This window comes from Crotalus tigris, unplaced genomic scaffold, assembly GCF_016545835.1.
Source record: "Crotalus tigris isolate CLP2741 ecotype Arizona unplaced genomic scaffold, ASM1654583v1 scf7180000024472.5447098, whole genome shotgun sequence".
Taxonomy (NCBI): domain Eukaryota; kingdom Metazoa; phylum Chordata; class Lepidosauria; order Squamata; family Viperidae; genus Crotalus; species Crotalus tigris.
The window spans coordinates 2,260,895-2,282,618 of NW_024100643.1; the positions used below are offsets into that span (position 1 = coordinate 2,260,895).

A 21,724-nucleotide genomic window follows, 5' to 3' on the forward strand; every position below is an offset into this window, starting at 1 on the left:
CGAGTAGGCTGGCAGAATAAAAATGCTCAGCTCTTCTCTAAAAAAGAGAGTTACTGAGAAGAGTGCTTCCAACATTCAACAATAGCCTAGGAAAACAACATAATAATATATGCAGGCAGTTGCAATGGGGGTGGGTTATTAACAAGCCTGATTTAAATAGCCACATGCTCTGTCATTCTTTTTAGTACATTTTCTTTTCTCATATACGGGGATGAAAGCCTACTCCTTGCTTCCTTTGATTGGCATTTACTCAGAAATCTATTTTCCATAGCATTTATTTTTAATTACTGTAAGGATATAGGCTTGCTGTTTAATGAGAGCATCCATTCCTGGTGATATTTACATTCCAACTCCAGTCTCGTAAGTCATAACAGAATCGGGATGATAAATTTTCTACTTGTATCGAGCGCTACAAATATGACTTTAATATCAACTAACAGGGTAAGTGAAAGATGCATAAACAGGATTTAATTCTGTAGGCCAGGAAATGGGAAAACAACAAACTGGAAAGCGCTAATTTATGTTCTCAAGCAGGTATATTTAGTAACTAGGCTCTCACAAGCAAAATTCTAAACTTGGATTAATAAGACGCACGGAAACCAAAACACGAAGATGAAACTTTATCCGTACAAGTTACTACCTTAGGTTCAGAATCGGAACTACGTTTCCCAAGAGCCCACGCGGCTTTTATCTTTAAACGGAAGTAGGTCATTGGAAAGATGATTAAAAAAACTATGAGAGGAAGTCAGCAGTGGAGATTGGGTTGTCTTAAAGGGGACGTCTAGATCAGAAGCTTTGGTAAGAAAAGCGGGAAGGTTGCAAAGTAAGCGGAAAGCTGGCGGCAGGGTCCAGGGTCTGAAAGACAAGAATTAGCAGAATAGCCCATTATTTGATTTTAAGAAAATGCAGGAATAGTGAGAGGGAAAAATGAAGTTGGTCAGGTAAGAAGTGGGGAACGTGAATAAAGAACGGTTGTTCCGACGAAATGAGTCGGCGGCAGCAGAAGCAGCAGGGCGAATGTAAAAGTGGTTGTCGGTGCAAGTGGTGCTTTTTGGAGCGGATCCCGAGCATATATATATTGACAGTCCAGCACACAAGACTGGTGGGCTACAGGGACGGTTGGCTTGGAGTGGAGCGGTGATGGTTATGGAGGGTAGTGATCTTAAGCTGGGAAGTGCAAAAAAGTATCACTGAGTGACAGAAATCTAGTTTTGGCACAGTTTTCTTCAAACAGGTATTGTCCGCTGGCATTGATGGAGCTGCAGCCCCGTATGCCTGAAGGGAAAAGTTGGCCTATTATTCGCTACTAAGCAGTCCTTTTTCCTGCTGGAGACTAAAGTTCGCCAGGACGAGTGGGTGGAACAGAGGGCCCAGACCTGGGCCTTTCCGCAAGGCGCCGTGGGCATTGCGTGGGTTTCCCTTCTTTTCCCTTGCAGATAGATGGCCCTAGGAAAGCTCGCCCCCTCCGCTTGAAACTAATTCCTCTCACGGGTGGGATCCACCTGTTGGTGACAGAGTGGAGGAGGAAACAGCCAGGATGGAAATAACTAGGTAGGCAGAAAGGATTCCTGTGGTTCAGCTGGAAAGGACTGGGCACGTTGCAGAAAACTTTCCAGAAATCCAATCTGGTTTGCTTTATTTTAGTGTTCAGAAAAGGCAACAATTGATTGCTCTCAGATTCTGAGCAGTTGCTACTAACAAGTAATTGGAAAGGGACATTTGTCTCAGAAACTATAGTTTATGTTCCTGGAAGTTGAAAGAGTGATGGATGAATACCTAACTTTTGGTGGGAGCAATCAGCAGGGATTCTCGGTTATCTTTTTATCAAGCTTTGTGGTGTAGGACATACAATGCCCAAAGAGAGTAGAAAGTACTCCAAGCTGGGTTGTTACTGGGATTAGCAGAGCAGTGTGAATTCCTTCCCCCTCATCTAACTGCCAGGATGTGTTAACATTTCCGCTAATATTGTCCTGAGGGAAGTCAATAAGCATCTACTAAAAACTCACATTTGAACAAAGGGCATGTTTTTCCTAATGCTGTGATTTTCAGTTGCTAGTTGGATTATTGTAGGTCAAGAAATGGGAAAATAACAACCTGAAAAGGGCTGGTTTATGCTTTAACTGGGTTCTTAGAACCAAAATCCTAAACTACAGGTAATCATTGACTTACGACCACAGTTGAGCCCAAAATTTCCATTCCTAAGCAAGACAAGTTGTTAAGTGAGTTTTGCCCCATTTTGCGAACTTTCTTGCCACAGTTGTGAAGTGAGTCAGTGCAGTGGTTAAATTAATAACATGGTTGTTAAGTGTATCTGGCTTCCCCACTGATTTTATCAGAAGGTCACAAAAGGTGATCACATGACCCCAGACACTGCAACTGTCATAAATATATGCCAGTTGCCACATGTCTGAATTTTGAATATGTGGGGATGCTGCAACCAGTATAAGTGTGAAAAATGGCCATAAGTCCCTTTTTTCAATGCTACTGTAACTTCATATAGTCATTAAATGAATAGTTGTAAGTCAACAACCTATAGTTGTTATATTTGCATTACATGTTCTTGTGCCCAGCCAGGTAAACCATATACGAGGTATTGGGGGATGGTGCAGTTTGCATAACACATTGCAACAGGGGTTGAATTTCTACAATATCTTGTGCCATGTCTTTCCTGTTTTATTTCAGCTTAATATATCCTACTGAACAAATCCAGGCAATGAGGGTAAAGGGAAGCTGAAATTGAGCAGGGCTTTACTTCTAAAAGAAGGAATGCTGAACTCTATTCCTTGTGTGAATCAAGGCCTTTTGTCTTGAATTTTTGACCTGCTAATATAAAGTTGGGGGCAGTTGTGGCTTTTCTTTAGTAATTAAAGGAAACCTGTGCATGGCTAGATGCTTCCTTTTTTCTTCAGCTTTGGAAATTAATTTTGATAATGAAGTAGACATTCAGAGGTCCAATATAAGTAATGTAACTGCAAAGATGACATACTGTAGTCATATTGCAAGTATATATGTTATAAATGGCAACTGCTTTGGAACCATCTATTATAATTTTTATAGGCCTTATTGGTACAATCATTATTCTATGGGTCATGGAATTACTGAAAAATGAGATTTGAGCTATATATCTGAAAGATGAGATGGTTTTATTCTGGAATAAATTTGACGATTTTTATGAACTGATATAAGAGAACTTTTGTCTTTAGAAATCTACAAATGATGAAAAAAAATTCTTCTTGAACTATAGTAAAAAGGATGGGTTTCAGCTGCAGAGTCTCTTCGCATTTTTGACCCCCTCTCTCCTGTAGGGGCTCCTGCTGTAGGATTTAGGGATGAGCCAGCTGTGCTGAGCCACAGGGCAGAGATATAGAAAGCCCTTAATAACTCCTTCCTTGCACTGCTTAGAACAGTGGTTCTCAACCTTCCTAATGCCGCGACCCCCAACCATGTGGTCGTAAGTCGAGGACTACCTGTATTTCCCTGCGGGCGGGCAGGAGGAGGCGCGCACGCTCTGCCTCCTTCTGTGGCTGAAGTGCACGCTGGGCAGGCCGAGGGTGCACGCAGGCCATTGCCCAGCAACTGCCTTGGCCCAGGAGCACCGCACATGCATGGTGCCACCCCCTGCGCCGGCCAAGGTGTAGCTGGCAAGCGGCAGCAGCGCGCAGGCCGACCACCGGCTGGGCCACCAGTTGGCCCAGACAAGGGAGGTAAGTCACCCGCCGGGCCCCACGCGTGCCAGCAACCCTCCCTGCGCCCGCCGCTGCCCCGCTAGCCTTACCTTGGCCACCGCACATTCGGTGCGGCGGCAGGCAGGCCCAGGCGATCCTGGGTGGCCATGGCACGCGGCAGTGAGGGTGCAGGGCGACCACCAGCTGGGCCACCAGCTGGCCCAGCCCAAGGGAGTTAAGGCACCCACTGGGCCCCATGTGCACCAGCAACCCTCCCTGTGCCCACCACTGCACCGCTAGCCTTACCTTGGCCATTGCACGCTTGGTGCGGCGGCAGGCAGGCCCAGGCGCTCCTGGGTGGCCATGGCATGCGGCAGCGAGGACGCAGGGTGACCACCGGCTGGGCCACCAGCTGGCCCAGCCCAAGGGAGGTAAGCTACCTGCCAGGCCCCATGCGCGCCAGCAACCCTCCCTGCGCCCACCGGCCTCCCACCTCCCACCCCTGGCCCTCTTTTACTTACATTTAGTAGTTGCTCAGCAGGGAGGGGTGGAAACATCCAGAAAGCTCGCCTTAGCTGCAGACAACTTGCAGCAGCGTTTGCAGACTGGGACTTTTAGCGGGCTCAGCAGGGCAGAGACAGCCTGGACAATTCCTATTGGCTTTTGAAAGCCAATAGAATTAGACTCTATTCAAGAGAGTCTATTCTATTGGCTTTTGAAAGCCAATAGAATAAGAGAGAGTAGCACAGCTAAGGAAAAGGGGGGAAAATGGCGGACTGCGTTGTTTGGCGACCCCCGTGAAATGGTCGTTCGACCCTAAATGGGGTCGCGACCCACAGGTTGAGAACTGCTGGCTTAGAAATTTTATGATGGGAATTGGTTCAGGCAATAGAGTCAGGAGTTCTTAAACTTTTTGCGCCATGAACCTTTTTCAGAGTCTGGTGACATGGAACCCTTTTTTGAAAAATATATCTAAGCACATAAATTACCTAGATATAGATTGTGCTACTAAGGAAGCTAAGTATTCAAGTACCATTACTAAAACATTAAAAATAGCAAATATGTAATTAGTAATATTCAACAAGACAATACATTCTAAGAGTATAATAATTTTAGATAGCAAGATGTATTGAAGTAAGATGTTTTTGGAATTTCAGAGCCACACATTTTGTTGCCAACTTAAATGAAAAAGTAAATGTCAGTCAGAGGATACAGAAAATAAAGTTGTATTTATTTTCCTCATCCAGATTCACAGCCTCCATAAAAGGGTTAGTGGACTTCAAGTTAAGAACTCCTTTAAGTCAAGCCCACATTTTTAGACCAGTGGATGTACTTGAAGCTTTGAGTGCATGCCAGGGACGTACTCAGAAGGATTGTTGTGGTATGCATTTGGCTAAACAGAAAATACCTGTTTTTCAGAAGGCAAACTGGTGAAGTTGCTTTCCACCAGTCCTTCTTCTCTCTCAAGTTTCTCTCTATTACTTTAGCTTACCCTGTTTGCTTGTTTGTTTTGGATATTCTCATTCAAGCAAAGAGCTGTGCAGTGGTGTGCTCCCCCCCCCAGCTCTTCTTTTTAATTTCTCAAACAATTCTCTGAGATCTAGGTGGGGCTGCAATGCATTATTGGAAACAAGTTATATTTGAGGCTGGTGCACTGCTTTGCACCTGTTAGAAGTAAGGTCTTCATCCTGGTTCATCCAAGCCGGGAATAAATAAGCAAACATGGTGACTGCTTTGGGAGGAAGGTTACAGTTTATTGCAGAAAGATGGTTCTTCAGGAAAGTACAGAGGAGAGAGAAGGAGAGCGAAGGAGAGAGATTGAGCACATGGGCAGTAGGTTTTATACCCCCCTAGCCTTTTGTTTGGAAGTTTCCTGTTCCTGTGGCATGAACCTTGAGGCTGTTTCTGAGTGTTTGTCTAGGCCTTGATATCTGTGGTTTAATTCTATTATCATATCCTGCTTCCCAGGTGATGGGGCTGACTCCTAGAGTTTGGGTGGGGTATGCAGATCTTCTCTTTTGTCTTCTTGATTGCTCTGGCTTCCAACTTTCTGATGGTTTTACATCTGCATTTGTATAGGGCTAAAGTCTTGCTTGGGGCAGAGAGATAGATTTGGGGCCAGGTTTGGTTTTAAAAAGTCCTTTTGAGGAAAAATATATTTTTCTGCCCTTTTTAATATTTCTTCTCTGGGCTAACTTTCATCACACCCAATTTCTATAGTTTAATTAAAGTAGCATAAAAATTAACATTGGCTGAGGCAAGGAGATTTGCAGGTGCAAAAAGAGCAGTCTACAGGCAGATTGGCATCGACAGCCCAAGTTTAAACTGCCTTTTCAAACAGGTATTTTGCATGTGGATTTCAACTCCTGTAATTCCCAGCCAGGAAGGCCAGCAGGCTGCTGGCTGGTAATTACAAGAACTGGAAGTTCAGTACATCAAAAGGGAAATGGTCATGAGAAGGATGGTTTAAGTTCATATCTGCAGGTTGTGGATTAAATCTTTATGTCTCTGCCTCATTCTGTGTTTTTGGGAGCTCATATTCCTCATAATATCATTTCTGTCAGCATTGTTTTTATTGGCAGAGAACCCTTGAAAATAAAATCGGTCAGTTTGTCCTACTTAACAGTCCAACTGGGAGATTAGCTGGCATAATAATGAAGTATTTTGCAAGTCAATTGAAAGGCAGAACAACCTAATTTGCACTTAATTGAGGGTATAGGAAGAATAAAAGTCCCTCTTAGTTAACCTTAGAAGCTGTTTACTGGCTTTAAAGTATTTTTATGTTTTGTCTATTTAAATCTAGCTTACCATTTCCTGACCTGGGGAATTCTAAAGAATTGGGGCTCTTGAGAGAGTTGACACTAGAAGTCCTGTTCTGCATAGCTACAGTGACTTGGATAATAGAGAGCACCACACTGGGAAACATGCAATGCAGGGTTTCTCAACCTCAGCAACTTTTAAGATGTGTGAACTTCAACTCCCAGAATTCTATGAGTTGAAGTCTACACGTCTTAAAGTTGTCAAGTTTGAAAAACATTAATATAGTGAGTCTTTCTAATTCAAGAGTATGCAAATGGATGCCCCTCATATGTAGAAAAAAATTATAAGATTTCCTGGCATTGATTAGACTGCCTATGTGTATTCAAAATCTAGGAAGGGCTCCTACAGCCTATCCATACTTCAGTTGGTCAGGTTTCCCAGGTAACTTGTATAACCTCTTTATTATTTGTATAAATATTTCCAACTGTTCAATAATACCTAATGACCTATATTTCTAAATAGTGTCAAAAGGCACTATTTTGTGGTCAAACCAGATCTAAATGTACCTAGATAGTGAGGACTGAAATTAGCTTCTGTATAATCCTGACATGAGGAATCACTCTAATGCTCAATAGCACTACTACTAAATTTGGGGTTCCTTTGTTATTCTTTATTTATTTTAATGAAGGAAATACTGATAGGAGCAAAGAACAACAACTCCTGCTCATTTTTCCCATCTGGAAAGTGAAGAAGGGGAAATGGACGAGTAGTGATGTCAGCAGGAATAAGGGGAGAAGGCCCATTCGGGCCATTTTGCCTAATCAACCCCCCCCCTCAAAAATCACTCCTGAATCCAGCTCTGTTTCTATGTTCTTCAGGCATATGTAACTATAGTGACATCTATAATCTTTTTTAAGTATGTTTTTTTCCAGATCAAATGGTAAGAAAATACATCAGTATTAAATCTTCCATGAGATCTAATAGTATTGGAGTTTATTATATTATATCTTTCAGGTGCACAGGTAAACAGATTCCAAAAGCTGCTACTTCTGCCATGTAGGATATTAACCAGAAGGAAGCAATTTTTATCTGCTGCAGCATTCTTTTGGTATGCTTTTCTCACTTTACTGTTGTGGATGAACAGGTTACAAAGGGCTTAAAACTATACGTGGTTGCCACTGAATTTCAATAAAAAGAAGGAGGGTTAGTACCGACAATGCATGTATATTGTACATCCAGGAATTAAAAACAAAACCTGAATATGTCAGAAAGTAGGCAAGGTGATGACTTAACAGTAATTTTGTGGGACTTGTGCTAAGAATCCCAAGTCAAGACTGCTAGGGATGATATAGGGAAGCCAAGTTTAGGACAGTTTAAGATAAATATGAGCATGCATAGTTTTTTCAGTTTTTCTCAATGGGATGTTCATGTTTTCCTTTTATTTATTTTTTTAGAGATATAAAGTCATGAATCATTGAATCTGCTACTTGCCCAACCCATTCCTTGTTCCCTTAGAGCAGGCATGTCAAACTGCTGGCCCGAAGGCCGGATGTGTCACGTTGAAACCGTGCCCACCCCATTGCCAGCAATAGGGAAAAGTCACGATATGTTGCGTGATGTCACGTGACGTCATGAGTTTGACATGCCTGCCTTAGAGCCAGAATTAAAATTAAAGAAAATTCTGTTAAACTTAATTTAACCAGCTTTATGTTTTGCTTCGGAACCACTGATTGGTTCAAAATTGGAAAAGGAGTCTGGCAAGGCTGTATACTGTCGCCCTGCCTATTTAACTTATATGCAGAGCACATCATGAGAAAGGCAGGACTAGATGAAACAAAAGTTGGAATTAAGATTGCCGGGAGAAATATCAACAACCTAAGATATGCAGATGATTCTACTCTAATGGCAGAAAGTGAAGAGGAACTAAAGAGCCTCTTGATGCGGATGAAGAAGGAGAGTGCAAAAGTTGGCTTGAAACTCAACATTAAGAAAACCAAAATCATGGCATCCGGCCCTCTCAATTCCTGGCAAATAGATGGGGAAGAAATGGAGGTAGTGACAGATTTTATTTTTCTGGGCTCCAAGATCACTTCAGATGGGGACTGCAGCCAAGAAATTTAAAGACGCTTGCTCCTGGGAAAGCTATAGCAAATCTAGACAGCATACTAAAAAGCAGAGACATTACCCTGCCAACAAAAGTGCATATAGTCCAGGCCATGGTTTTCCCAGTTGCAATGTATGGCTGTGAAAGTTGGACCATAAGAAAGGCTGAGCACCAAAGAATTGAGGGCTTTGAACTATAGTGCTGGAGAAGACTCCTGCAAGTCCCTTGGACTGCAAGGCATTCAAACTGGTCAGTCCTAGAAGAGATCAACCCCAACTGCTCTTTAGAAGGCCATATCCTGAAGTTGAAACTCAAATACTTTGGCCACCTAATGAAAAGGAAGGACTCACTGGAGAAGGGCCTAATGCTGGGAAAGATTGAGAGCAATAGAAGAAAGGGACGACAGAGAATGAGATGGCTGGATGGAGTCACTGAAGCAGTAGGTGTGAACTTAAATGGACTCCAGAAAATGGTAGAGGAGAGGAAGACCTGGAGGAACGTTGTCCATGGGATCGCGATGGGTCGGACACGACTTCGCAATTAACAACAAAATGTTTTGCTTGATTGTTTGTGTGGCTGAAGGAATGAAGATTAGGAATTGTATGTATTTCTGAGACCTTTTGAATCAAATGCAAAAAATATATGGAATACATGTCCGTAACAAACTCTCCTTGTATCTGTCAAGCTAGAGCAAGTGCTTGCATTCTTTCTTGGTCTCTGGAAATACAAGCATTAAGGTGTTGAGACTGAATCTTTTTGTGGAGAACTGCTGGGTTATGAAGGATGTACAATTTAGTCTTGGGCTCTATCAAATTCTGTTGTGAAAAAATCTTGGCCATGCAAGGTTGAATTAAATTATTCAGATTGAAACAATTCTTTTCTTTTTTCAAGACATTGTTGGTTATCCCAATAGCATTGCTTCTTCTCTCTTCCACTCCACCCCACCCTACTCCTTTTTCCAATTTAGCTTGAAATACACCAGGCACCTATCTTAGCACTTATCTCTTTGCTTATCTTCACTTATCACCCTAACCTAATCTGTTTTTCAGAGCTCTATTGTCTTCTAAACTAGCAAATAATTAGATGCACCCATTTATAGTTACTATAAAAAAGAAAGAAATGTAGGAAAGTGAAGTGAATGTATACCAAAAAAGATTATTTTAGAACATAAGAGGAAGATTGTGGTCCTCTGGATATTTGTGATTGCACTTTTCACTAGACCCAGTCAGGGCTGGCCAGTGGTAAAGAATGCTGGGAGTTGTTACTCAACAAAGTAACTGGAGGCTAAAACATAATAAGGAACAGTTGCTGAAATTGGGTATGTCTAGTTTAATGAAGAGAAGGACGAGGGGGACATGATTGCAGTGTTCCAATATCTCAGGGGCTGCCACAAAGAAGAGAGAGTGAAGCTATTTTCCAAAGCGCCTGAAGGCAGGACAAGAAACAACGGTGGAAACTAAGCAAGGAGAGAAGCAACTTAGAACTAAGGAGAAACTTCCTGACAGTTAGAACAATTAACCAGTGGAAAAACCTGCCTCCAGAAGCGGATGAATGCTCCGACACTGGAAGTTTTTAAGAAGAAACTGGACAGCCATTTGTCCGAAATGGTATAGGGTTTCCTGCCTGAGCAGGGGGTTGGACTAGATGACCTCCAAGGTCCCTTCCAACTTTATCATCATCATTATTATTATTAAAGTCTGAGTTAGCACAAGTTTTCTGTGCCTGGTTCATAACTGGCCAGGAAGTTTTATTCTAACCTGCCAAAAGAGATTTATATTTATTAAACCCAAGTTTGGCCCCATTCACTCAGTGGATTGAAGATCTGAGGCTCTTACCACCATGAGTGGATTTTTGATAGATGTAGATATTCTAGGGTCAGGTATAATGAAATAAGGAACTCATTTGTACAAAATACAAAGAAAGTTAGAAAATGATGGTTCTACAAGGTATTAGAAATTTATGTGTGCTTGAATAATATTCACAATAGTTAAGTATATATAAAATTGTGTTAATAGCTACATTTTTTCATATTAGGCATATTTTTATATATAGTTTGTGTAAGTATTTGCATTATAACTATCTTCGTGTTTTCTTTTTTCTGTTTTTTTTTAACTGTAAAAAATTAATTTTTTTAAAAAGCCCAAAGTGACATTCCCTTGTTCCTGTCCTTGGTTCAATAACAGCAGGTAAGCTAACTTTTTAGTGGACAGCTTTGGAATATAACCTGAATATAGCTTGGTTCTTCTGTTCTAGAAATTAACTTTTATCTGAAATATTTCATTTACTCCCCCTTACTCCATCTCCAGAGCAGGATCTGATTTTATTTAGTAAATGAGTTGATGAAATGCAGATAGTTGATGGATATTTAATGCTCTGATATTAATTGTATGCCCTTTCTTTTTTTTTTACACAGATGTTTCCCTCTAAGTTATGAAAGTAGGATGTTAGAATATCAAGAACAAGAGGTAAGATTATTAGCATTAGTAGACATGACTATATGAACAATTTTCTATTTCACCCATTCTAAAAATACCTGCAATCAGCCTCCAAGAATGAAAATAGCTTTGATAGTCTCCAAGTTTGACTGAACATGGTGAAAGAATAGAGGCTAAAGCAATATTGGCATAGGTTGTTCCAAAATGTGAGAACACTTTATTTCCAAGCTTTGTTTCTTACTGTATATTTGTGCTTAAAGCAAGTAACTTGGAATAAGAAAACTTCTGTGCAGAGCCATAGAAAAGTTTCAGGACTTATAGCTTAAGTCAGAATCCATAGAAGGTGCTTCTATCCACACCTACATATATATGCACTGATTTATGTGATGGCAGAAAGCTGAAACATGCAAATGCCCTAGAGAATAAGTACCTAAAAATACAGGAGATTGTGTTGAGATATTTTGAACAAGATATGTTGTTTAGCCTGTCTGTCATCCTCGCAGTATGTATTTATATCTCTCTGGCTGTCTTTTACCACAGACACGAGGACATAAACTTGCACAAGGTTGCTCTTAGGTGTAGCTCAGCTTAACCCTATGTTTTGAATATCCAAAACAAACATAGTTGAACAAACTATGTAGGTTAGCCAAGCTTTCCTTATCTACTCATCCTTTATATGTGCTTGACTGCAACTTTCAGAAGGTGGCTAAGCATTTTGAGTGTTGTAGTTCTGAAGCATATAAGTTTGGTGATGGCTGGGCTGAACATTGCATTATTCTTCTGTTTTTATCCCTGAGGCAATAGATCAAGTCCTGCTTTCTTTGCTCATCAATTCTTCCAAATGAAGTGAAGCAGGAACATATATATTTATATTCTGATTGATAATAAAATCAGACATAATTGCAGACTTATGTAATAATATGGTGGGCCGCCTAGTTATACTACTTGGCAGGTATGTTTAAGATTCAAGAACGTCGACCTTCCGGTGGTGTCGCAATGTCAATAGCGGCTATTTTTTAGCCGTCCTTCTGAGATAGCGTTAAAACCGCCGAGGACAGCAGATATCAACTGTTCCGCGGTTTAAAACCTTCTTCCTGGGCTAAAGGAAGGAGGGGAGTTTTATCCTGAATAGTGGTAGAGCCTCTGAAACCCCCAAAAAAGTTTTTTTTGGGGGGGCGAAAAGAGTGTTCCCACGGAGTTCAGGGAATCTCCGCTTCTCAGCTGTCTTTGTTCCTTGTCGTTCGGAACAAAGCAAGACGGCGCTCCCACCTCCGCGATTAAAGAGAACTGGTGAGTTATTTTAAAAAAAGCGGACAGAGCTGATCGGGGAATTTTACTTTTTGGATTTATTTGGACTTTAATTTTAAAGAATTATTTTTACTTTTTTTTTTTGTTGAGAGGGAAAGTAAAATGGTGATGTGAGGTTTTTTTTTTTTTTTGAGTGCTTGAAAGGAAATGGAACGGATTTTGGTTACTTTGTTACTTTTTCTTTTTTCATTTTTTTTGCTTTTTATTCTTATGGTTTTTTTGAAAGAGACTTGGGTTTAGTTATTTTCCCTCTCTTTTGTTTATCTTTTTATTTTTTCTTGGGATCTCTTTGTACTTTTTTTTTTAAGGAGGAAAGAAGAAAAAAAATTTTTTTTTTTTTGTTTAAAATGGCTTCAAAGCGTCAAGTTTCCACAGTACCTAAGGTGGCTTCTTCTCCGGCGATACTACCAGCCCAACAATCACCTTCTCCTCCTACACAACCACTCACGGTAAAAGACTTGCAAGATGTTATGGGAAACGATATATCTCAAATTAGAGGAGAAGTGAAGGAGATTTTAGTGGAGAATAATAATATTTTGAGGCAAGATATAGTTTTGGCCCTAAAAGGACTTGCTTCTGTTGTTGAAAAGTTGGATTCTTGTGTTGAAGAAGTAGCAGATAAAGTGGATTTATTGGAGGAAAAATTTGAAGGAATGGAAAAAAAGATGGAAATTTCACAAGATGAAATTGTTATGTCTCAATACAGAGAGATGGAGTATGCTTTAAGAATCAGAGGCTTGAGGGAAAATATGCAAGAAAACTTGAGAGAGATGGTGGCAAATGACTTTGCTGTGATTTTGGATAGAGAAAAGGAGGAAATACTTGGAGAAATTGAAAAAATATTTAGAGTTAATTCTTGGGTGGCAAAACAGAGAAATCTGCCAAGAGATGTGGTAATTTATTTTGGGAAAAGATCTTTACGCAATGAAATTATACAAGCTTTTTATAACAAGAGATTTCAGATTGCTGCACAAGATGTAATAATTTTAAAGGAGATCTCATCTAAAATTCTAAGAAGAAGAAAAGAGTTTGCTTTTTTAGCAGATGAACTTAAAAAGAGGCAGATGCCATTCAGATGGGAGATTCCAACTGGAATTGTGGTGAGTCATGCAGGGACACGTTATAGACTTAATACTGTTCTCAAAGCAAGAGAGTTTTATACTTCGGTCCTGGGAGCGTGCTCATCACCACCTATAATGTTGAAAGTTTTGGAAGAAAAGGAGGTAGAACAGCAGTCTGAAGAAGCTGTATTGATGAAAGCTGGGAAAATACAGGCTGAGTGGTATCAACAAGCTGAGATGAAGGAGCAGAGAATGACTCGAGCAGCACATAAGCGTAAGGAAAAGGAACAACAGAAGAAGGAGGTTAAAGAAGTTTCACAAGAATTTGTTTCTGAGCCTGTGGGAGGAGCAAGACCTAAGAGATCATCAGTGCAATCCTCGATGTCAGATCTCCAAGTAGTCTTCTCTAGGCTAATGGATGGAGGAGATGGCAAAGCTCCTGACCTGGAATGTTAATGGCCTTAATTCTCCATAGAAAAGGAAGAAAATATTTTATTATTTGAAGCAACATAATAATGATATTATTTGTCTGCAGGAAACCCATATTATTTCTAAAGACCAAAAATATTTAGTTAATGCCCTGTATGGTAAAAAAATATTTATAGTGGGTTTGTATGCTCCAAATCAAATCAACAACAAGAACAATTTTACAGGCTTTTACACCAAAAATTGATTTTATTGGATTATAGATCTGTTATATTGATGGGAGATTGGAATTGAGTTTTGGATACACATAGAGATAAAAAAGGACTTTCTACTTCTTTTAAACAGGCTAAATTACCTAAGGCCTTTTTTGATTTGAAAGAGGACTGGGAGTTGTGAGATTACTGGCGAGAACATAATATGGAAGAGAGAGATTTTACTTTTTTTCCTGATAGACATCAATTTTTTTTTAAGAATTGATTTTTTTTTATCACAATGGATTTATATTTTAGGGTAAAGAATGTAAAGATTTTTCCAAGGACATTGACAGATCATAGTCCTGTGTGGATGGAGTTAGCCATGGAAAAAGAGGAGAGAAGATTCTGGAGGCTGAACGAGAATTTATTTAGACAAGAAATGAATGTTCAGAAACTTTAAGACTATTTAAAGGAATATTTTATTTTAAATATGTATAAGGGAACTCCAATATCAATGGTATGGGATGCAAGTAAAGCTTATATGCGTGGGATTCTGATATAAAAAGAATTTATGATGTATTAGTGGAATTGGATTCAGAAACAGAATTAGTTAAAGATTGCATGGTCAAATGGGCTCAAAATTTTGATGAGCTGGTTTTATTAGAAACATGGGAGATAATTTGGGTGAGGAATGTTAAATTTACGCAAGCTCAAAATTTACGGGAAAATTTTTATAAAATGTTTTATAGATGGCACCTTGATCCACAAAAGATGTTTTGTATGTATTCAAATTTGCAACCTAAATGTTGGAGATGTGGTTGTTTGGATGTAACGTATTATCATATTTGGTGGTCATGTAAAAGTATAAAAGCTTTTTGGATAAAGATATGGTGGAATATTCAAAAAACTTTTAAGAGAAGGATAAAATTCACTCCACAATTGTTTTTGTTAGGTATTATTGTTGATTGTGATGATAAAGAAATTATTTTAATGTTAAATTTAATTACAGCGGCAAGGTTGTTGATAGGACAACATTGGAAGAAGGAATTTTTGCCTACTTTGGAGGAATGGTTTTTTAAAGTTTTTTATTTATCTGAAATGGCAAAAATTTCGGCTTATTTGAAAGATCAATCGCAAGAGAAATATCTCTTGGTGTGGAAAAGATGGATAAACTTTATATAGTATAAGTATGATATTAAAAGATATTATTTAGCTTTTGAATAATTTATGTTTAAAGTTTAAAGTTTAAGATAATAAGTATTTTTATTATATATATATATTGGACTTTTTTATTATATATATATATTGGATTTTTTTTAATGTAACTTTTGTTTGAGGTTTACTTAAGTTTAAATGTTTTGTATTCTTAGTTCTAGTTAACCCTGTATTCAGCTCTGGGAAGAGGGGGGGGAGGGTTTTTGGGAGGGTAGGGAGGTAGGGAGAGGGATTTTATTGTAAAATTGCAAAAACTTTTAATAAAAAAAAAAGATTCAAGAACGTCATGTAATAACTTAATTAACTTGTGGTTAGCTGCCTTTAACTTGCATAAATTTAATTAGGCTAGGTGTGGCCCTGTAAATATTCATTGTCTTATCATTGACCTTTCTGGCTGGGATAGGATGGTATTGGAGTCCTAATGACATCCAGAAAGTCATAGATTCTCCATAATAACTATTGGAAAAGCATAATCGTGTTTATCTAATAGTTATTAGATTTTGGATATTTACTCCCCCCCCCCCATGCTTGAGAACCATGGAATAAATATGCCTGAATCTCTTTACAGCCTTGGATCTTAATATAGTCAAGCTTTTCTACGATCATAATGAGTTTCTGTTTATTCAATTATTTTGGCTGAAAAAGGGGGCAATCGCTCTCGTTTGGGCCCTAACATTTAGAGAAGTGTTGCAAATTAAGTGTGCTCTAGAGATGTATTTTTTCCTCTGGGTCTGAATCCAGGAGCTGACTACTGTGCGTGTCCAAGATCCTCGAATACACAATGAGGGCTCATGGAATTCTTATGTGGACTACAAAATATTTCTCCATGTAAGTATAGAAACACTGGAAAAAGCAGCAGTAAGTGACAGAACACAACAGAGTAACAGAGTTGGAAGGGACCTTAGATGTTTTCTAGTCCAACCTCCAGCATAAGCAGGAGACCCTATACCAATCCAGATAAAGTAGCCATCCAAAATGCCTCCAGTGATGGAGGTCTTACAACTTTTGAAGGCAAGCTGTTCCACTGGTTAATTGTTCTCATTGTTAGGAAATTTCTCCTTAGTTCTAGGTTACTTCTCTCTCCTTGATGAAAAACTATTTTCTTGCATACTTTGCAGAACACCAGATAAGAAACAAACAGCTGCATATGGAAAAGACACTTGTGCTTGATTTTTTTACTTCTGTAGAAAAGTCACGCTATTACTTGATGCAAAAGTAGCAAGAAACAGTGGAAATTCCCCATTATTTTTTACTTCTGCTCCTTCTGCAAACTGTTGTACTCTACAAGCATGGGAAAATTGCTTCTTTTTAGAGCAACTTTTAAAATTTGTGGACTTTAGCTCCCAGAAGAGAAAGAATCTTAAAAGTTGCTGAGGCTGGGGAGACAAACATTTTGACTCATTTTTCTTTCCACCCATTTGGTAAGGATTATTACCTTTGTAGACATGCTATGCCTACTTGAGGTATACTGCAACTATTTTCCATGGTTTCCACTGAAAATCATACAATAATGGTTGTTTTTGGCATTTTTTGGATGTGTGAACTATTGAGCCGAGGTGGCGCAGCAGTTAGAGTGCAGTACTGCAGGCTACTTTAGCTGACTGTGTTCAGCAGGTCAGCGGTTCAAATCTCACCGGCTCAAGGTTGACTCAGCCTTCCATCCTTCCGAGGTAGGTAAAATGAGGACCCAGATTGTTGGGGGCAATGTAAATATATATATACATTGTTTACTGGTGTACACCGCTTAGAGAGTGCTTGCACTTAAAGCGGTATATAAGTCTCATAAATAAATAATTCTGCTTACTTTGCCAGGAGTTTGGTTCCTTCGATTCTGACTGACTTAAGCCTTCCATCCTTCTGAGATTGGTAAAATAAAGACCCAGATTTTGGGGGGCAATATGCTTTGTAAACACTTAGAGAGTACTGTAAAGCACTTTGAAGCAGTATATAAGTCTAAGTGCTATTGCTATTGTTATTTAACTGCTAATTTTCAGCAGTGTGATCCTGGGGGATACTAGGAGTCATGAAAAACGGAATGGGGCTTGATGCACACTGCCCCATTGTCTTCTGAATGAGGAAGAGAAATTAGTATGTATACTTTCAGTGTGGACAAAGAAGCTGGCTGGCCTTGGGGGCAGAAACAGGGATTATCAGTCTGTCATGCAGTTAAAGAAGAATGGGAGGCAATACATATAATCCTGGATTTACAACCATAATTGAGCCCAAAATTTCTGTTGCTAAGCAAGACAAGTAAATTTTGCCCCATTTTATGACCTTTCCTGTCACAGTTGTTAAGTGAGTCACTGCAGTTGTTAAGTTAGTAACATGGTTATTAAATGAATTTTGCTTCCCTGTTGACTTTGCTTGTCAGACGGTTCAAATGGTAACCCATGAACCTGTGACACTGCAACCATCATAAATACAAGCATCTGAATCTGGATCGTATGATCATCATGGTTATGTCATAAGTGTGAAAAAATAGTCATGCTGTTGTAACTTCGGATGGTTACTAAATAAATACTTGTAAGTTAAGAACTACCTGTATTGTTATGTTCCAGATGTCAGAACCTTGATTTCATGCACCCTTCCTTGAATTATTAGAAATTTCAACCAAATTTAATTTATTGTTTGGCCACTTTTTTACATTTCACGGTATGAAACACTTTGAAAATCAAATTAAATAGAAAGAGAAAAACCTGAAAAGAAGAGAATCATGATATAACCTTAAAGAGGGAAACAGACAATCTATGTATTTGTAACTGATATAAAGATTGAAAGCAACTTTATACTTTTTTCTTTATTTACTAGTTTTCTTTCATCTTTTTTCTTAAATGCGTATTCCTTTTATTACTGCATAAAATTCTTCAATAAAAATCAAAAAAGAAAATCAAATTTTTTTTTAAAAAAATGACTTTTAATTAAAGTTCACTCTTTTAAAAAATGCTGTGATAAAAGCTGTTTATCATAGCAATTCTCTATTAACACAGCAGCCAGCAGAAGGAGACAGTTTAGAAAGGGATTTGGACTAAAAACAGGTGGAATAAACAATCATCTTTCTTCTTATTCTACAGACCAATAGTAAAGCTTTCACAGCCAAGACATCTTGTGTGCGCAGACGATATCGTGAGTTTGTGTGGTTAAAGAAACAGCTGCAAAAAAATGCTGGCTTGGTGTAAGTGTGAGATTGTTTTTTTTTAATAGTAGCCCATACCATCAAAGGACATTTGCACATTATTTGAAAATATTTCAGTGATAAACTAGAATATAATTTTCTGCACTGGTGGTAAGACTAAGTGACACTTTTAAACTTACCTTAGAAATGTCAATGTGGATAATATGCCTGAATGGTAATACATAATTATGTATTAAAGCTGAACAGATCTTAGCAAAGAATACATGATTTGCATATCGACAGACCTAGAGTCAATTTCTGAGGTCAGAATTTAATAAGTTCAGGTCTGTCATGGAAGACTATTGGCAGTTCCAGAAGATAATGATGGTTTTATATTTTGGATTTTACTTTCCATTTTATCTACTTCCAAGAAAGCTTAATGAGCTTGTTGATTTTTTGCAAAACACAATTTGTAAACTTTCAGGGGAGAAGATCCCTAAGCTTGACCTATCATCTTTAGAACCATCCCCAAAACCTTTCATAAATTTGACGTGGATATAACACAATACTGTTTCAAAGCACTGCCTCAGCTTGCAGAAGATTTGAATTTTTGCAGAGCTGTTAATGATCCAGAAGTCCAACTCTTGGAGAAGATATATTCTTCTTTGTCAGCATTGCCACTGAATTAAATTAACTTCACTGTAGGCTTCAAACCTTGATGGGAATAGGCTTTTAATAGGATGGTATGTTCCAGAAGGTACCCCTATTTTAGTGAAGAACAAGCTCATGGTGTAGCAGAAGATTGCTAATTACTTTTTATTGGGATGCATCCTCAAGGAGTGGTGTATTTTTATATGTGTGTACTCCTCTCCCTCATATCCTGTAGGCCTGTCCCAGAACTTCCAGGGAAATCCACTTTCTTCGCAGGTAACAATGATGAATTTATTGAGAAACGAAGACAAGGATTGCAACAGTTCTTGGAGAAGTGAGTGGAAACTGAGGAACAGGATAGAAGATTTTCTAGATCCCACCTGATTAGAATTTGTCATCAAGCTTATAATGGTGGGCAAAGGAATGAAATGATAAAATAATCAAGATAGTTTCAATTTACTGTAAATAAGCAAGCTTAGTTGATTTTTTAAAAAAACAAAATAAAAAATATGACAAGAAAATGTTGACAAATAGGTAGAAAATCTTGGAAAACCCAAAGCCTGTCAAAAAAGACAGGTCTCAGTTACAGGTCAGTGAACCTGGCAAGTTTCCTAGGAATTTCTTAGGAGTGATATTTATCTCCCCTTCTGCAGCTGTAGGAACAAATCAATAATTGATAATATTCCTATTACAGCGGCAGCAAGCTTTGATGCCCCAGCAGTTCTACTGTTAGAACTCTAACAATGGTGGGGAAAGGCATGCCAATGTGGATCGAGAAAGCCATATAAAAACCTCTTCCTTTCCTTCAATACAGGAAGAATTATATGCTAGCATTATAGTTGGCATATCCTTTTCCCCTTTCAATGGAAATATTGCAGTGGAAATGAACAAAGATTGGCCAAGGCTGCCAGCAGATTTTTAAAAAAGAAAAGGGTGGGTGGCTATGTTTCTTCTACCGTAGATTCTCACTTCACACTTTGAAAGTCTCTCTGTCTATAAGAACCTCAGATGTGCTTGAGCAGGAAAGGTAATAAGACCTTAAGTGTTGTTTCTGAAAATCTGATCGTTGTAGCTTTTGTGCTTAGAATTTCCAATTTTTCTATTCATATTCTAGGACAGTACAGAATGTTGTACTCCTTTCAGATAGCCAGCTGCACCTTTTTCTACAAAGCCAGCTCTCTGTACCAGAAATTGAAGCTTATGTGCAGGGTCGAGGCCCTATGAGTGTCACTGATGCTATTCTCCACTATGCCAGGTCCAACTGTGGTTGGATTCAGGAGGACAGTCATTCAGCTTTGCTGGCTGTGCATGACTTTGGCAACAGGTGAGTGGAATGAATGTAATGGTCCAGAAGACAGTAATCACAATTTCTTGTCCAGGATGTTTTGTACTTCCTGTCTTCTATGCTTGCTCATGGCTTCCAATCAGTCCTTGTTTGGAAGATCTCTGATACAGATTGTGCTAGAGCTATAGAAATAAAGCTTTCCAGATTCCAAAATCAAATTTAGAGGGGACACCTAGATATGTGACTTTAACTTCTCTGTAATAAAGTCAGTTGCATGGAAATGATGGGCAAAGGTATGAATGAGATGGGGAAGTAGGCACTTGGAGTGTGATTGCATGTGTGATCTGAGTTTAGGAATGTGCATGTGTGTTAGGGCTCAAAACCCAGCAATAAATGTGAGTGTAGAGCCTAAGGGATTGACTACAGCCATTAGGTCAGAGGTAGGCAACCCAAAACACTTAAAGAGCCACTTGGACCCGTTTCCCACCAAAAACAAAACACTGGGAGCCACAAAACCCTTTTGATATCTAAAATGAAGATAACACTGCATATATCCTTTTTTACCTTTATTATAGGTGTGTGTGTTTGTGTGTGTGTGTGTTTGTGTGTGTATGTATGTGTGTGTATATATATGTATATGTATGTGTATATATATGTATGTATACATGTATGTATGTATGTATATATGTATATACACACACATACACATACACATACACACACAGGTAAAAAAAGGATATATGCAGTGTTATCTTCATTTTAGATGTCAAAAGGGTCTCTCTCTGTCTCTCTCTCTCCCTCTCTATCTGCCCTTGGTCTGCCACTCCTCTTCCCCCGCTCTCTTTCTTTCTCTCTCTCTCTTTCCTCTCTCTCTCTCCCTCTCTCTCTTTCTCTCTCTCTCTCTCTTTCTCCCCCCCCTCTCCTATCTGCTGCTCACCTGACAAGCTTCAGGCTGTTGTCCAACAAAATCAGGGGAAGGCAACTTCGTCTCTTTTATGACTCATGGACTTCAACTCCCAGAATTCCTGAGTCAGCCTAGCTGGGCTAGCTAGCTCTCTCCTGCCCTTCCTGCTTCCTGCAGAGATGCAGCCAAGGGAGGAGCTCCGCCCAGTAAGCTTTTCAGCTCCTCGGAGAATACTGTGAGTGCACTCTCTTTTACACATACACACAGACACACACACACACAAAAACACAAACACACACACACACACACACACACACACAGAGAGAGAGAGAGAGAGAGAGAGAGAGAGAGAGAGAGAGAAAGAGAGAAGCAGGGAAGCGCAATTGCCTCTCTCTGTCTCTGTCTCTCTCTGCAAAGGCAGAGGAGGCTGGGAGCCACAGGAGAAGGCTCAAAGAGCCGCATGCGGCTCCGGAGCCGCAGGTTGCCGACCTGTGCATTAGGTGCTGAATCCAACAGCTATTCTCCTTTTTCTCTTAACCCACCTAATAGGAAATGGAAGTGGGTAATCAATATTTGGCTGGAAATTGGTTGTTTATGTGTTCAG

At 39.3% G+C, this 21,724-nt stretch overlaps 1 protein-coding gene across 12 annotated transcripts in view; it reads left to right on the forward strand.

The window, feature by feature from the left end:
* Positions 1 to 727: 727 nt before the first annotated feature.
* The window catches only part of SNX11 (sorting nexin 11), a 41,809-nt gene continuing 20,812 nt past the window's right edge, over positions 728 to 21,724 (forward strand). For 3 of the 12 annotated variants that reach the window (XM_039333286.1, XM_039333278.1, XM_039333290.1), the window contains exons 1-6: positions 803 to 941; positions 10,943 to 10,994; positions 15,910 to 15,996; positions 18,240 to 18,340; positions 19,167 to 19,265; positions 20,046 to 20,255. In XM_039333286.1, coding sequence (XP_039189220.1) covers positions 928 to 941; positions 10,943 to 10,994; positions 15,910 to 15,996; positions 18,240 to 18,340; positions 19,167 to 19,265; positions 20,046 to 20,255 — 563 coding nt within the window. In that variant the 5' untranslated portion in view covers positions 803 to 927. Of the gene's footprint in view, positions 942 to 7,439; positions 7,534 to 10,942; positions 10,995 to 15,909; positions 15,997 to 18,239; positions 18,341 to 19,166; positions 19,266 to 20,045; positions 20,256 to 21,724 lie in introns of all 12 variants that reach the window. The other 9 variants (XM_039333280.1, XM_039333281.1, XM_039333279.1 and 6 more) reach the window with 9 other exon arrangements.